This window comes from Festucalex cinctus, chromosome 6 (genome assembly GCF_051991245.1).
Source record: "Festucalex cinctus isolate MCC-2025b chromosome 6, RoL_Fcin_1.0, whole genome shotgun sequence".
NCBI lineage: Eukaryota > Metazoa > Chordata > Actinopteri > Syngnathiformes > Syngnathidae > Festucalex > Festucalex cinctus.
This window is the reverse complement of record NC_135416.1, coordinates 3,154,583-3,171,715: the sequence shown is the minus strand read 5'-3', so window position 1 is coordinate 3,171,715 and position 17,133 is coordinate 3,154,583. Positions and strand designations below refer to the sequence as shown.

General features: G+C 40.1%; 2 protein-coding genes across 8 annotated transcripts in view; one reads left to right on the top strand and one right to left on the bottom strand.

Annotated features, from left to right (window-relative positions):
* Positions 1-2,249, bottom strand: part of fam193a (family with sequence similarity 193 member A) — a 32,928-nt gene extending 30,679 nt beyond the window's left edge. The window contains exon 1 of one of the 4 annotated variants that reach the window (XM_077525279.1): positions 1,766-2,249. In XM_077525279.1, the coding sequence (XP_077381405.1) occupies positions 1,766-1,981 (216 nt within the window). In that variant the 5' untranslated portion in view covers positions 1,982-2,249. Of the gene's footprint in view, positions 1-1,639; positions 1,724-1,765 lie in introns of those variants that run through there. The other 3 variants (XM_077525280.1, XM_077525278.1, XM_077525281.1) reach the window with 3 other exon arrangements.
* On the top strand, positions 2,212-16,791 carry arfip1 (ADP-ribosylation factor interacting protein 1 (arfaptin 1)). Of its 4 annotated transcripts, none has more exons than XM_077525285.1 (10): positions 2,212-2,681; positions 4,895-5,208; positions 8,102-8,203; positions 8,553-8,661; positions 9,011-9,115; positions 11,675-11,787; positions 11,997-12,218; positions 12,923-13,080; positions 13,607-13,781; positions 13,889-16,791. In XM_077525285.1, the coding sequence occupies exons 2-10, from the start codon at positions 4,897-4,899 to the stop codon at positions 14,042-14,044; spliced, it is 1,452 nt and encodes a 483-aa protein (XP_077381411.1). In that variant the 5' UTR covers positions 2,212-2,681; positions 4,895-4,896; the 3' UTR covers positions 14,045-16,791. The 4 variants fall into 4 exon arrangements, with proteins under 4 accessions (XP_077381411.1, XP_077381414.1, XP_077381415.1 ...); XM_077525287.1 differs by lacking the exon at positions 2,212-2,681 and adding an exon at positions 2,714-2,990; XM_077525288.1 differs by lacking the exon at positions 9,011-9,115 and having other exon boundaries at positions 2,219-2,681.
* Positions 16,792-17,133: the final 342 nt, after the last annotated feature.

Here is a 17,133-nt window from a genome sequence, read left to right as displayed (position 1 = left end):
GTACCGGTGAATTCCTCCTGTGCCAGTATATACAGTCTTACAAGCGCTTTATAGGCCTGGCGAGCCGCCAGGCTTTTGTTGCGTCAGCAGGGTAAGTCTCACGTCACAAAATATCAGCACGTAATATTTTTATGTTTCCACAGTCTTGTCTCTACAGCTAAATCGCTTTGTGGCTAAAAAGATGTTCACCGGGAGGCAGTTCCAACAAAAAGTGAATGGCCTGTACCTCCTACTTCCTTTACTACATGACCGGGTGGGGTCACATGACTATTACATCTTCTCCCATTTTCTCTTGTTCAAACATTGATAATGTTCAAACCTTCATAAATTTTATAAAATGGGTATATTACTGTAAAAAATATGCAAAATTGCACTTAAGAAAAAATTCCGCGATACAGCGCGACCGCGAAAAGTGAACCGCGTCTTGCGAGGGAAGACTGTACTTATATTTTGACTCAAAGTCCCTCATGAGAGCGTAATAACTGTTTTTGCGATATTTTAGTTATTTTTCAAATTTTCTGTTTCCATTACCAGTTTGCTTTTGCGCATTTTGCGCAAATCTGAGGGTAATGGAAACACAACTAATGATGGCAACATTTTGACAATAGAGTAACTAACGATTAATCCAATTTGAGTCGATGAAAATAAAGAGCAAATTTTGTCGACGAAAAAAAGAGCAAATTTAGGTGACTAAATTTAACAGTTTCGTTGATATTTTCCTACAGCAGACATTTAAACTTTTATACACAAAATTATGACACACCTATTTGTAACTGTAGATTAATTTAATGTGCAAGACACGTGTAAGAAAATTATAAAAGTCTGAAACTGATTCAACAAAAACAAGGTCCCACCTAAAAAAAAAAAATCTCGACCCTCACTGACGTTACATTTGGCCAGAAATCTGTTCTTTTATGCCAGTTTTTTGTCATAGGAAAATTATCCTGGGCTCCTCTTTAGAAGGACCGCCCATTTATGCATGTAAATTTATACTTTATTTTTATGTTGAATATATACCTACAAAATGGGTCCATTTAAAGCTATCTACTGACTATTAAACAGACATACACTAAGAAAACAAACAAACTGTTCTGATTGTTTTACATAAACGCCTGATGTAGTCTGTATCGTTATTAAGCGCATGTGTAATGTATAGCTATTAACTATGAACCAAAACATTGCGTTTAAAATGTCCAAGTAGGTTATTTAGAACGAATCTCGGGTGTGGAGTTAAATTGTATCCCCAAAACAAAGTCGGAAGCTGTAAACATTGCAGCAAGAGAACAAGAACCGCCTGTAGGCCCTTAAGAAGTGCAGCTGTTAGCATGGTTAGCGTTCGTGTTTATCTTTGCGACCGCGGTGCTTTCAAAAGCGGTTTTCCTATTGTCTAAGGTGCCCTTTTAATCACAGTAATCTGTCCGTGAGTCGAAATGAAGTTCAAGGGGACCTCAATTGACGCAAATGCGGGGCCGAGATAGCTCAAAAAGTTCGGGCCGAGACGTCGGTATCACAGGGCTGGACCTCCCCGCACTGTACTGCACTGTTTACGGTGGATATAAAAGGCTTAAAATGTCAATTTCACAAGAGCCAAAACTCTCAAAGTACGACGCTTTTAGCGATACACCCGGTCATAGGTTACCATAACTAGGCGTCTTCCTGTCATCAGTTTGGGGCCCAGATCAGATTAGCGTCGTTGATAATGTCGCCCCTGTGCCGACATGCTTAGGTTGCTTGATGGGGAGGGGGGTGGGGGGGGTTTGCTTACCTCTCCGTTCATGCCCGTCACGGAGCCCACATTTCCGCCCGTGACAGGTGCGAGGAAGCCGGCAGGTGTCGGAACTCCCGCACAACCGAGGGCCGAGGCGACCCCGGCCTTGCCGCCGTTGCTGGTGCCGCTGTTGCAGACAGCACTGCAGCTACTGCCACCGCCCCGCTTATTCTTCCTGCGTTTAGCCCCTCGCTTAGCATCGGTTGGACTCATTTTTCTGCGACACAGCAGGCCGTCCGGACTCTGTGGGCTCTCCAGTGGGACGCCGGGCGAGGGTTATTGTTATTAGCGATATTTTTACAACCGGGGGAAAGGCCGACGAGGAAAAGTGCAAAAAAAAAAAGAAAAAAAAAGCCGACTTGACTGTGACCAATATGGCTGATTTGGTTGAGGCTGCGCCGCCGCTGCCTCAGCTTGGCTTGGAGTTGTGACGTCACTATGCGTCCGGGACCGCGATGAATGCTGGGAAATGTATTTCTTCGCCGGGGGGCAACAAACAACTGGGCAGTTTGTGGTCAACTGCAACGCCAGTCAAGACTTAACTAGACGCCAGTTACGCGCAGTATCGTGCACTCACCCCCGCCTCGCTTAATTCCACCAAAGAAACACTTTTTTTTATTTATATACAAAGAGATGGAACCCGGCTTAGTTTAAACTTGTAAACTGTGGAGTTTAACAGCAGGGGGAGAGCGCATTCAACAAATGGTCCACTAGCGGCCCTCCGTGGCTGATCACTTTTTCCGGGGTCCGAACTCCAAGTCTAGTATACTAGCTGGAGCCCGACCACCACCGCTAAAGAATTATTTCTATTTATTGCGTTACAAAGAACCAGGCTGCTGTTCCCCGGACGTCGGACACCCGGTTTGGGACTTTACGACAATCCGCTAAAGTTAGCCACGACGGCCGTAGACAGGTATGGTTAACTACTTTTTTTTTTTTTTTTTTTTTAAACCACACACTCCCACACCGACTCAGTTGTTTCCTTGTGACGTGTAGTCACTTATGCGGCGAAACTGGGGAACGACACGATCCTTTTCCCTCGACTCTTTCTTCTGAGTGCTCTTCGCTTCGAACGGATGATAAAGGAGTAGTTTTGGTTGGCTTGTTAGCTCGCTAGCTACCCATGTAGCTAAGCTAGCTGGCAAACAACGTCAACGTTAGGGAACGGCCCTAAAAAAAAAAAAAAAAAAAAGCTCAAGGACTACAGTGTGGTAATTAAATGGTATTTACTTTAAATGTATTCAATTTATATGCTAATAATTGCACTTGGTTATTCGCGGTAACAGACGACGTTGATGTTGGAAACTTTCCATTGAAATTGTACAAGTGAAGGCTTAAAGGCTTCAAATTGTGTATGTGGCAACAGCCCTAAGCATTGAAATCGTCTGCTTTTAAATTGATTGTACTTTGAAATCCAAACCAGGAAGTGGGTGTCCAAACTTCCTTTTCATATATACTTCCCGTCAGGTGGTAATCGTGAGTCTGATAAAGCCACAAAACCTTTTGATTTTATTGCACCAAGAAGATAAAATGCGTTGATGTCTTACTTCCTACTAAATGTGAAATGATGATTTCCAGTGTGTGCCTGTCATGCATTGTCACTTCCAAAAACCTCCAAAATCAGATGTTCAGGTCACAGAATTAGACATTTTAGCCACATTTTAGGGAAAATAAGCATCTCAACTTGCACAAACCGCCGGATTTTATGCAAACTTCAGCAAAGTTGTTCAGACTTGAGCAAACCATGAGAGTTAAGCATTGAAAGAACATGTTGAATTTGTGTTTTACGTTGCCACTAAAAAAAACAAACTTTTGGTTTGCTCTTGTTTTGACTGGTTTATTTCCTTTAATTGTGTTGCTGCAACCTGGAAATTATGTTTTGGTGGATTATTGAAAAAAAACCTAAATAAATAATCTACCAGATATGCCTGTAATATATTGGTAAATCCCAAAAAACCTCTGAAATTAGTCTTAAGTCACGCAATTGGGAGCAATCCAAATGGCACACAAACCCCAGCATATATCTCAAGACTTTAGCATATCAGCCAAGATGTATCATAGGAATGTGTCATTTAGCTTTTCTGTGATGATGACCATAGAGACCAGAACTTGAACTTATTGCGATGTTGTGTAGGCGTACCGATACGTACCAAAATCTAATAAATGAACGTTTCCATTTATTGTACGTTGCAATCCAGGCCAGGAAGTTGATAGCCACGCTTACTTTTCAGATTGACTTCTTGTCGGGCAGAAAACTTGACAATCCGGTAGCGCTGGGTGGTATGGCCTTAGCTTTATTTCTCCTGATAGTAAACAAGTTTTTTTTTGTCCAGCATGTTTTTTTGTTTTTGTTTTTTTGTTTTTCTCCCTTCCAGCGTTGAATTGCATTGACTTCCACAAAAAACAATAGATTGTTTTCTTTACATATGTGTGAATAAATGCTTCCCCCTGGAAAAATTTCCTTTCTCTCAAAACACGTCTCAATTTTGGTGGAGTAACAACACACCACAACACCTGTTGAATGAGAGTGCTCTTATGTAGAGCTGTACAGGTGAGGCAAGGTGAACTCTGATGCAGCTTGGAAGCACACGCCTTTGGCAATATTTCGCATGATTGACTTCCCCTTTTTTTTTTTTTTTTTTTGTGGAAGCCAAAACTTTGTGAAAATGATTCCACTCAAGTTGTCTTTTTTTTTTTTTTTTTTTTTTTTTTTTTTTTTTTTTTTTTTTTTTTAAATCAGAAATTAAACTCACACTCTCTGTCCGCGGCCATGTTGTTGTTATTGTGAGTGCTTCACATCAGTGGGGATGCGTTCTGTTGGTTTTCAGTTTCTTCTTGGGGAAAGTTTAGATGTCTGTGCTCCACATCAAGACTGTCAGTGTGCGACTAGTGCACCACATTTAAAAGGATTGAAAGGAGCTGCTTTGGTTGAACATGGATGAAGTTGCCGTTGTCCACACCCGCAACAGCGCAAACTTTATTACACGTCGACTTGCGCTCGTTTCTGGAATTCCCAATACCTGGTCTAAGCCGCCCCTGCGCCTACGCCAGTCATGAAAATGGAGCCCTATAGCTGCACATACTAACATAGTTATCGTTCATAACCTCCTGTCTGTTTGTTTCCAGGTATGTCTGAGGGTAGTCTTGACACCGAATCGGGCAAGACCTCAGCTGAGGACCCTCGCATGGAAGCCGAGGAGAGTCCGCGTATTGGTGACCCGTCACCATCACCGTCGCCTCCAAACCTAGACAGTAGTAGCGGTAGCGCGTCAGGGAACGATGTGCTGTATGACATTAATATTGACAGTGCCGAGGATAAGTCGGTAAGCGGCAACGAGGATGTTGACCAGGGCGCGGATGAGGCTGTCAGTGTAGAAAATGGAGAACACCAGACTGTGGACGCAGCAGAAGAATGCGGAGATGATGGCACTCAGACAAAGGTGACGCTGACGTTCACTCGTGAGCAATCAGTTTCCTCTCTAGTGCTTTTCCTGTTTCTGGTTTGCGGTGGTGGTCTCTCTTCTTCCCTGCGATTCCATAATCACGCTCCTCTCAGATTGGCTTTTGTGATGTGATTTTGATCAGAACGAAGTTCTCGCTTTAAACGGCGTGTCGTATTGCTTGGGGTGTTAGCGATAGAGCCGGTGTAAGTGTTGCTGTTCTGTGTTGTGACAACAAACAAATGTTCATTAACTTGCCCTACGTTTACAACGGAGCCTCCAAAACGTTTTGTCCCCAAAGGAATGAAGTGAACTAGACATTCAACATTCTTAACTGTCATGCAAGTGTTTAAAAGAAAAAAAGTTAATTAAAACTACTCACCTTCAAAGGGAAGCGAAGTAAAAGAAAAGAAAAATTCTTTACAATAGGCTCTATGCAGCCACACTATTCTAAACGTGGTATGCTGATTCATATTGTGCTTATTAAAAATTCACCCGTTTTATCCATCTCAGGGGGGCGGCCATTTTGCCACTTGCTGTCGACCGGAATGACATCACAGTTAACGAGGACTCAAGTCAAGTCATCTTTATTTATATAGCGCTTTCAAACAGCCTTAGCTCAGCTTGTGAATTTCACATGGCATGACTAAACTTAAAAAAATAAAAAAAAACACTTTACGCCTTGATTGGCCTTACCTATTGAGGCTCTCATTAAAACACCTTCCCCATCCATTACACAAGCCTACCATAGCCAAATTAAAGGGTTATTTGACTCATTGAACAATTTTCAGCAGTAAAAAGTTAATATTTTGTCCAGAATGAATTTGATAACGTCATTATTTTTCATGTACAGTACAATTAATACCTTTTAAAAAGTACATTTTCTACTTGCTGTCGACTGATGATGACATCACCTGTGCTGAGGAAGTCGGTAACGGCCAATCATGACTCACCTGTTTTCTGGGTTTGGTCAGGAAACTCAGCCATGATTGGTCGTTACCTACTTCCTCAGTACAGGTGACGTCATCATCATCAGTCGACAGCAAGTAGAACAATTACTTTTTAAAAGGTACTAATTGTACGTGAAAAATAATGACGTTACCACATTTATTATAGACAAAATATTTAACTTTTTACTGCCGAAAATGGCACAGTGAGTCAAGTATCCCTTTAACTGTACATGTGTATAGTTTTATATAAAACTGTAAGTTATAATTTAGTAGCCTCCAGGGTAACTTCTTTTGATTGAGGCCCATTTGGGCAAATTCCCTAGTAGGAGTTTGTCAAAGTACGAGCTCTGATATTGACCCAAAATGGCTGCTTTAAATCAAAATGTGCGACTTTTTGTTCAATTTCGAATATGTCAGCCGAATTTCGTGTTGATTGTTGAAACTGGTGTTGGGTTTGTGGTGGGAGTTGTAGCAAGTTGCTGAGTGAATTTAAGTAGATGGGTGAATTTTCTTGAATGTTTTTTATTTTTATTTATTTATTTATTTTATGATGGTCCCCAGACAAAAACATCGCTTTCTTGCCAGTTAGCATTAGCATCAGCAAGTCATGGCGAAATGAAATGTGACATGGAAGAGTGACACCGTGATAATATTTCAAAGCGTTAGTACAGTGTTAATATTTGAAAATTAATGATAATTAATACCGTAGTTAGCATCTCTAAGAGTACAATAGTGTTCTCTAACTGGTTCTGTAGCTGGCTCCTCTTTGTGTGCGACACCATTAGCAGTAGCATGGGCAATGAACAGGATTACATTTATCGCTACTTACAAAATGGATGCTAACTTCTCACATTTTTCTTTTTTAAATCCTTCACAGTATTATTAGAGCCCCAAAACACGCAATGTGTGAATATGTCAATGAATTGTAGCTGGGCATGCGTGCGACAGACAGCCAGGTCAAACTGTGCATCTGAGAGGATTACAGTGTGCAAGGTCGCCTTATCTCCTGCTGGCGGTTTGATGAGTTAAACTGTCTGACTCAAGCCTCTTCTTTTTTCTTTTTTTTTTTTCTTTCTGCTGCCCACCAGCATGCTGGCGTCAAATGGCCCTTTAAGTATTTATGTGTTGGTCACATGACACGGCACTTTAAAGTAAAAGTGTTTGCCATACAGGGAAACTCCATCCATCCATCCATTTTCTTGACCGCTTATTCCTCACAAGGGTCGCGGGGGCTGCTGGCGCCTATCTCAGCTGGCTCTGGGCAGTAGGTGGGGGACACCCTGGACTGGTTGCCAACCAATCGCAGGGCACACAGAGACGAACAACCATCCACACTCACACGCACACCTAGGGACAATTCGGAGCGCCCAATTAACCTGCCATGCATGTCTTTGGAATGTGGGAGGAGACCGGAGTACCCGGAGAAGACCCACGCGGGCACGGGGAGAACATGCAAACTCCACCCAGGAAAGTCCGAGCCTGGACTCGAACCGGAGACTACAGGGAAACTGTTATCGCTATATGGAGTTGAGTTGTGGACTTTGGTTTTGTTTCATACCTGGTGAAATGGGTTTTCCTGTGGTCCAGTTTTAACTGCTTTTTTTTAAATGTATATCATATAAGCTGTATTCTTAGTCCAGTCTCTCTTTTAAAAAAAATTATTTTTCCATAATTCATGGCAGCTCCTTTCTCCCCCCAAAAAATAGGCGACATTTGTGTGTAATTTACCTGGATCTTACTGTCTGCTACTCAAACACTAAAGGGAAAAAAATGTGATGTCATGTCTGATGGGGACCATTGGTTTGCCCATGTTCAAGTACTTGACCCCTGATCGTAGTCAATGTCCACAAGATGGCAGCCCACATCCACCCGCCGTACGTCTCAAGATTGCCCCTTGTTATGTTGTACCTAACGAGAATGGGACTCTGTCCTTGCCTTCACAGGAGCACGCCATGGCTGAGGAATCCCAGAGGAGCTCGGCCGCTGAGATTGCCGTCACCAGCAACGGAGACCTGGACCAGAGCCCGGAGGAAGTGTTCTGCGGGGTGAGGCCTCAAACCACAACCGTTACACGATTGTGACTATAACCGCTACTAATGCGTCTACTACTTCTGCAACTCGCAGGGAGTTCATAAAGTGCATCAACCTGACATGTACAAAAGTCGGGAATTATGTTGATGTTGTTATTGTTCCAAGCCAATAAAATCTGTGACTACTACTACTAATTCTACTACAGGTAGCACTACCACTACTACTACTAACCAGCGTTAGTATTTCTGAATGTTGCTTCTTGTTAGAATCTGACAACTGGACGAAGTCCAGTGATGTGATTATTCAACAATATCCACATACTTTATTACTTTAACTGAATTTTTGTTTAATGTTCTTCCGCAGGACTCTTTCCCTGGGAAGCCAGCATTCACAGACCTTCCAGAGTCTTGTGTCCCCTCCGGCAACTCTGCATCAACGACAGAAGGAATCGTTGAATCGGGCCCGTACAAAGGTAAAGCATATGGCTGAACGTTGTCATAATAGAAAGAAATCAGCGAGGACCTTCACAACAAAAGCCATTTTGTATCATGTCTCCTTTTCCGCAATATATCGTTTGCTGATTAAAGGCGGGCGTCATTTGAATTTAATGAGCCTGCTCTCATCTTTACCCCGAAGCCCGACTTTGCCTTTCATCTCCTGTTAGAAATGCAAATTTGAATCTCTCTGCAGCGCGGTAACGCATGTTGCCATGGCTATTTTCCGGGGTTTTGACACCGGTCCCATAGGCTTTTGTTTATTAACAATCTGTGTGGAACTCCTGATGATGCCGCGCCCCTATCTCAATTGTGACTATCCCCCAGGGTCGTCGAGCCTCCCCGCGTCCCCCGTGGCTCCCTTCGCACCCAGCTCGGTTGTCGCGAGCCGCCTGGCACGCTCCTCCAGCGTGGGCCAGGTGGAGGAGACAGGTACCCACGGTGATGGGACAGGAATAGAAAGGCGCAAACTAACCGCAGGCTATCCGCTACCGTACCTTTTCTTGGCCTTCTTACCCGCTCCGCTGTCTTCATTGGCACAGGCTTTGCGTTCCATTCCGAATCACTTTCTCTATCGATTCTAATGGCTCACTATCCTTTGCAGCTAGACGGGCTTTCTCGATATCTGCTTTGTCGATGATGGACATATTGGCCACTACGACCGAAAACCTCTAGACGCCTAAAAATGAGTTTGACTTGGGTAAACAACTTGCATGTTGGTGCCAGTAGATTTCCCTGCTTGCAACCTTTTGCCCTCGCAGAACATGAGCTCTGAAACTGACAATGTGTTATTAGGGTTATCCAAAAATAAAAGTCTGAAATGTTTATAACGTTCATACATCATTATTGGAAGTAGAAATACATCGGTCCATTTAATAAAAAATGAATGTGAGCTGAAGTCCCTGTAAGGTAATTCATTAATTAATTAATATTAGCTATCTTAAGATATCTGATGCTCATAAAATACTCGTTTGTAATCTTAATCTGGAATGGGCGCGGTGTGGCTAGGTGGTAGAGTGGTAGTCTCCCATCCATTAGGTTGTGGGTTTGAGCACGCCGACGTGTCCTTGAGCAAGACGCTTAACCCCGATTTGCTCCCAGTGGACCTGGTAGATCACTGGTGGGTGATTGTGATTGTAAAGTGCTTTGGGCACTATAGCTAAAAAAATAAAATAAATAAAAAAATTAATAAATAATAATTAAAAAAAGCGCTATATAAAATAGCAGTTCAATCTGCGAGCAGGTTAGTCCTGTGCGATATGAGGTAAAACAATTAAATTTAGCTTGAACTTATCCAATATGAGTGAGCATGAAGTTGCCAAACTTCACCAATTTTGGGAAGCAAATGCAGGGTTTTTCCTGGCTCAAATTGAGACAGAGGTGGTTTCACTCTGATTATAATGGGTGACTACCAGGTATCGGTGCCCATACCAGTCTAATTTTAAGGTATTGGTCCTTGCGGCACTGACCGATACCATTATGGGCCGCCCTCCTACAGCCATTTTAAAATCAGGGACTAGATATTCAAAATTATATGAATACAAAGTGGCTATTATTTTTTTGCCATTTTTTTTTAAACTACAGTCATTAAAAAAAATCATCCACCAGTAAATATTAAATTGTAAATATAATACAGCGTTGTTGTAAAACACTATCATGTTTATTGTCTTTACTGTGTGCTTTTATGACTTTGGCGATGGCTGGAGCGCGCCACCTCTGCCTCGCAACCAGCAAATGGCCGTGTTGCTCCATGATCTATTTCTTCTTCGGTACATTAAAGTTTAGAAGAAAAAAAAGAAAGCTGTTTCTTCCTCGGTTGTTGCTTCAGCTATAACGCCTCCATAATGGCGCAACACTGCAACTGCAGTTAAAATGCGTTCCTGACTGAGTTCAGTCAACACAGCGGGAGCGCTGTGTTGAGCGATATCAGTAGCTCAGGCTGGAGGTGGGGAGCAAATTAGGTGGAGGTGGCCGCCTCTAAATTTTGTACACAGGAAAAACCCTGCAAATGTCAGACCTGATCAAATTGGATGAAAACTACCCAGGTTGACCAAAATTGGCAAGCAAGCAAACGTCACGAAGATTTCCGAAGTTTGCAAGCGAAAAGCGAATGTCGCCACTGAAGTTACAAACCAGACCAATGTTGACAAGCAATTTGGGATCCAAAAGTTGGCCAGCAAATGCTGCATTAAGTAATATTCTCAGGCTATGTTAAAAGTTGTGATAACTATTACCCATTTCATTTATAAGCGATGAATTTAGCTAACTAATGTCACCAAAGTCATTAAATTTTTGCAATTATAAGATATCAGTTTCAGGGCTCCGTATGTTATTGCTTTCGTTACTATTTGACTAATTGTAATTCCACTAATTGTACTATTTAACTGAATCATCTTTGTTCGCCAGTATCCTGTACCTCCTTCGATGTAATATTTAGCCCAGTGGTGTCCAAACTACAGGCCAGATACATTTTTCTAAATATGCCAAGCCACAAATACACTTATAGTTAAAATAATAAAGGAGTCGTCTTCATAACACCGTGTAGAATAAAGATAATTCAGTTTCAGAAACATTTTCCTCCACTTTATTGTTAGGATATTACATAAACGATCCTCACGTATGGTCAGCTTATTACAGATAGCTCTTGTTTTGGTTCTGAATGTGGAGGTAAGATTCAGCTGCGCCTCAGTGGAGGGGTGGATCTATTCAAATGGCACACAGCTGTTTGCCTTATCTCTTTGAACAGATAGCCATGACGTAGCAGTTTTCTAAAATAACTACTAGCTGTTATATAAACACTGCATAAATGCTTAATTGGTTTTACCATGTTTAATAAGTTAAAAAAAAACAAAAAACTAAGTGGCCTTTGCATCCTTCAATTTTTCTGAATGTGGCCCGCCGGAGGAAAAAAGTTTGGACACCTCTGATTTAGCCTTTCCTGAGGCAATCATTTTCACGCACAAAGGTAATAATTTGTTATTAATCGCACAGATGCTACCCAAACGCAGCCATCGAGTGGCCCGTTGGTCCTGTCAGAAGACTTGAAGAGTCCGGCCATGGAGAAACTCGACCTCGTCAGAAAGTGGAGCATCAACACTTACAAAGTAATTCTATTTATTTACTTTTTTTTTTTTTTTTCCCTTCTAATTGAGCCATAATGGCACATCCATCTTTAATATGAAGATATTTTTTTGTCAATCAGTTGATTTAAATATAATTTGGATGATTTACTATCATTTAAAAAAAATAAAAAAAAATCACATAAATCGAATAATTTTTTTCAGTTGCTGTTTGAACTGGCCATGTTTTCCAGTGCACGCGTCAGATTCTGTCTGAGAAGCTCGGCCGCGGCTCCAAGACGGTGGACCTGGATCTGGAGGCCCAGATTGACGTGCTGCGCGAGAACAAGCGCAAGTACCAGAACGTCATCAAGCTGGCGCAGACGCTCGCCGCCCAGCTGTCGCAGATCATGCAGACGCAGAGGCAACTCGGCGACGCCTTTGCGGACCTCAGCCTCAAGACCCCAGAACTCCATGTGAGTGTTTTTATCCAGCGTAGGGGTGGACAGACTTTTGTGCTTTATATACCTATTTTTTAATGAATTAATTGCTGTGGCAACCCCTGAAGAGATTAGATGAAAAGTGCAAGAACAAAGTTTTTTTTTTTTTTAAATTGGCCAGCAAATTTGTAGATGTGGTTAAAAAAATAATAATATTGAAACATAAAAATTTAAATTAATATTTTAAGCATAAAATATGACTTCATTCTCATTTTTGTTTGATGTATTTAAAATTGTTTTGCAAATATTCAATAACATCATCTAGAATGACGTAACTAACCAGCTATTTAAAATATTTTAAAAACATTTACAATAAACAATTACGTAATGTAAGAAATGTTTATTTTTCTAGAATTTTATGTTTATGTTTATTGTTTGTTTATTTTTCTAGAAAAGATAAAAAATAAATAAATGTGCATGAAATACATATTGTTTCATCAAGTTAATCAATTATTTAAAGGAAACAATCCACCCTTTGTTTAAAAAAAAAAAAAAAATATTTTACTTTTTTGTTCAATTTTTATTTTATTTTATTTTTTTAAATACAATAAATGAATTGTCTCCAGAGCTAATGTGGATAAACGAAGATGGATGGATGGATGATAAATAAAAAAAAAAAAAAAAAAAAAAAAAACGCAAGTAACAAAGTAAATGATCAGAATGTTTTTGATTTTTCCCAGGAGGAGTTTGGTTACAACGCTGAAACCCAAAAGCTTTTGTCCAAAAACGGGGAAACTCTGCTCAGCGCCATCAAATTCTTCATCGACAGCGTCAACACCCTCGTGGACAAAACCATCGAAGACACCATGATCAACATCAAGCAATACGAGGTTGCCAGGTAATCTGCCCCAAGCCTTACCTTTACCTTCGTTCGATCCAAGACTGTCGACACTTTGTGAAAACAAAGTAACGACAACTCAAGTTGAACAAGTCTTCACTCGTCTTCAAATCAAAATGGGGGAGGTGTGGTCTCAACCCTCTATTTTTTTTTTTTTTTTAATATAGTGCTTTCACAACAGCTGTACCAAAGTGCTAACAGAAAAAACAACATGAAATGTGTATAATACATTCATTAGCAACCAAACAAAATGATCTCTTTTTAAAATATATTACGCTTCCTGGCACTTGTGCACACAGGAAGTGCAGTTTTTCTTTCTTTTTGGCTGTGTTGTGAAAGGAGAGCTTGAAGTCTCCTTTGATCAGTATAAGAGTGGCGGGATCGTCGATGTCGCAATCACCGCGTGAATAACGTCACTCATGTTAAAAGTAAAGAAGCAACTGTAGTTTTGTAACAACCAAACTGAACAGTTATTCTCAGCATCCAGACCATATTTTCAACTTGAGGTCTGACGTACGCTCGGCAGGGTGGAGTACGACGCATACCGCACGGATCTGGAGGAGCTGAACTTGGGCCCGCGCGACAGCAACACGCTGCCCAAGATCGAGCAGTCGCAGCAACAGTTCCAGTTGCACCGCGACAAGTACGAGCGGATGCGCAACGACGTCTCGGTCAAGCTCAAGTTCCTGGAGGAGAACAAGGTTGGGGAAACGAGGACTCTCTGAATGGAGGCGGGATTTACATGTCGCATGAATGTTTATCAGCGTTTTTTGACAAATTTATTAGGTCCACATTGTTGTTGTTTTAGGTGAAGGTGTTGCACAACCAGTTGATGCTCTTCCACAACGCCGTTGCTGCCTACTACTCGGGCAACCAGCAGCAGCTGGAGCAAACACTGCAGCAGTTCCACATCAAGTTGAAAGTGCCCGGCGGCGAGCGTCCATCTTGGCTCGAGGAGCACTAAGGAAAAGTCTATAAGTGCAAACTACAGGGATCCCCTTCCCCGCCCTCCCCGAGCACCTCTCCTCTCTTCTGACAGGAATGATGGCCTTTCAAAACGATCTTTTTAAGCAACAAAAATCTCAAATCCATAATGTTGTTATTTTCACTGCTACAATCTTTGGGAAAAAGAAAATGCACTTTGGATGTTTGACAAATCCATGAAACCGCAGTAATCACGTTAAGCTGTAAAAATGCCTTTTTGTACAACAGCGATATGAATGTTGTCACCCAGTGGGATTGAAATTGCGTTTTTGTCATCTTTTTTTTTGAGTATGAGAGACAATTAACATTCCATACAATTCTGTCACAGCCTCAACCACTTCTTCCTGTAGCAATAAAAGCTAATGTTAAAAACCACTGTTAAATATACCATAGGCTAGTTTAGGACAATTGCTACTAATGAGCTTTTTTTTTTTTCTTTTCTTTTTTTTCTCCCGGTCCAAAAAAACAAAACAAAAACACAACAAAACTGATTTTTCTTTGAATTTTGTATGGGAAAAAAATTCTCCTTGGACAACAATGTTATTTTGGCACAACATTTGATGCCACTCTGACAAGGCTATTTATTAGTTAGCACAGTGTTGTATGACGACCATGAACTAGAAAACAAAAATGACAGATTTAAAGAAACATTCCAACCTAAAATTTCCAGAGCCACACGTGTTCATCGTGTGAAGCTAGCTGCCTTATTTTGCTTTATTTAGTTATGCTATATGGTATGCTAACATGATTATGCGCGCTTGCATCAGAATGAGCTAACCCAAACACAATTTCAGTTTTACAGTTTGACAATTTATTTATTTATTTTTCTTTTTGATACAAGGGAAATCCTTGTCTAGAAGTTGATAACGTTTGGCACCCCTCAAAGTGATCAGTTAGCCTCGCTTAGCATGACAATCGTAAATTAAAAAAAATAATAATTAAATTCTAGACCCTAAAAACGAGCACTCCTAAAAATTTTCTTTAACCAAAGCTGGCTCAGCCGTATTTTAATTATAGTCATTAGGTTGTGTGATGCTAACAAATATCTAACAAACAAATATCACTCTTGTACCACTTACAAGGCTCAGTTAGCATATCTTAGCCAGCAGATTCCAGATTTAAGAATACCTCTTGCCAACAGCGTGAAAACTTAAGACACTATTTTTTTTTTTTCTGTGAATACGATGCTAGCTGCCTTGTTTTAATTGCAGTTTTTAAGTTAAGCGACAATAAGTTTGCTATTTTGTTTGTCTAATTCGCTTGTCGCCATTTGGCAAGGTTTTGTAAACTGACAATTGGTGATAAGTGTTATAACATCCTAGTGTAGCTTAACATTAAGACTTGCAACAACATGAAAATCTCCTGACAAAACTCCTTAAATTAAAAAAACAAAAAAACAAAACAAAAAACGCTCCTACTTGCTTATTTGACAATCTTACCGTGAATGCAAAGCTAGCTTTTTTCCCCCAGCTTTAAATTATTTTGAACATGTATAAAAATAAATACAATACTTATAAAAGTATAACAGCCTATATAGTAACTTGTGAAAAAAATAAGTTTGTTTAAAATATCATTGTTTAATTCACAAATTTTTTGATATGCTAATGTCGTAACAAACTAATAAAAACATAACTCTAATCCTCAGATTTAAGGGTCATAAAACGTAAACCGGTAAGTTTTTGTTACAAACAACTGCTAGTAAACAAGGAGTGGAACATTATTGAAAGAAGAAATATGAATGCTTCAAAAATTGACACATTTTCCTACATGTTTGATGGGTTTTAACGTACAAATGCTCCCTGTTCCGTTGACAGGCTTTGCTAACAAGACTTTTCTGTCCTATCAAACAGACCAAAACAGTTTGCTAATTCAGGACACGAGTTTGTCATTTACTGTCACTTCTCTGACCATTTTCAACAAATGCGATATTGTTAGCCTGACTCTACTTTCAAACAATTCCTCATAGCTTGTCGTATAATATGCTGCGCTGAATTCTGGCTTCTTATTTTTCTGGAGAAATGAAGGACTGACTAAATATTTCGACAAAATGTGCCTTGACTTTGCTTCCCTTATATGCTAATGCTAATAATTGTTGTTAAAAAAACAAACAAACTTCAAAGCACTCCAAAATACAGACTACTTCCATTACTTCACGATTGAAATCATTGTATTTTTAAACACTGCATGGACTATATCCGCTTCGGAATTACAAAAAGGTCATGTATCATTATACAAAATGCATTTCTTAAAAAATGTTTGTTGTAAATTATGAAAGACCAGCATACTCCGCTTTAAGCTGCTAACACTTTTCTTGATTTAACATTTAGAAAATTGTATATTTTAAAAAAAAAGCTAGTGCGTCAAACACTCATATTTATACCTGGCAGTCTCTCATTTGCTCAATTTTGTACCACTGACTTTTTATAGTTTGCGAGTGTGACTCTGGTTTGACACTCCAAAAATGATATAAAAAGGTTTATATATTTGTAATTTTGCCTAGTATATGCCCTGTAGTCTGGGAATAGTGCATTTTTCCTGAAGACTTCAATTGAATAATATGCTAAGTGCTAGCATGTGTATCTTTGTATAGGAAAAAAAAAAAAAAAAACTATTGGAAAAAAGTGTTGGGTTTAAAATGGTTTTGAATATTCAAGATTCACGTTGTCATGTGCACACAAAACAAACAGTTGTGCAACATATTTGGGAAAATAAATGATTTTCTTTTGATTTTTGTGATGTTATTTGTGCGTCAGATTTCAAACTGACACCGCAATTCAAATTTGTATTAGGATGTGAAGAGTTGGCTGCCATTTCACTCTTCTTACTTTTTGCCCGTGACCAACATACAAGTTAGGCAGATTGTTATATTAGTCAAACAACATTTTGAAATAAAAAATAATCTTCACAAATGAAATTACGATTCAAAGGCCAATGCTTTTCGATGTAAGTAAGTACTTTCACCGAGTAAGGCCGCCATTTTGACTTTGCTGACAATTGGCATACTGTTTTAGAATGTCAACATTGTTGTCAGAAGTAACATTTTTGCCAAAGAAAGTTGCTAGCTAACTA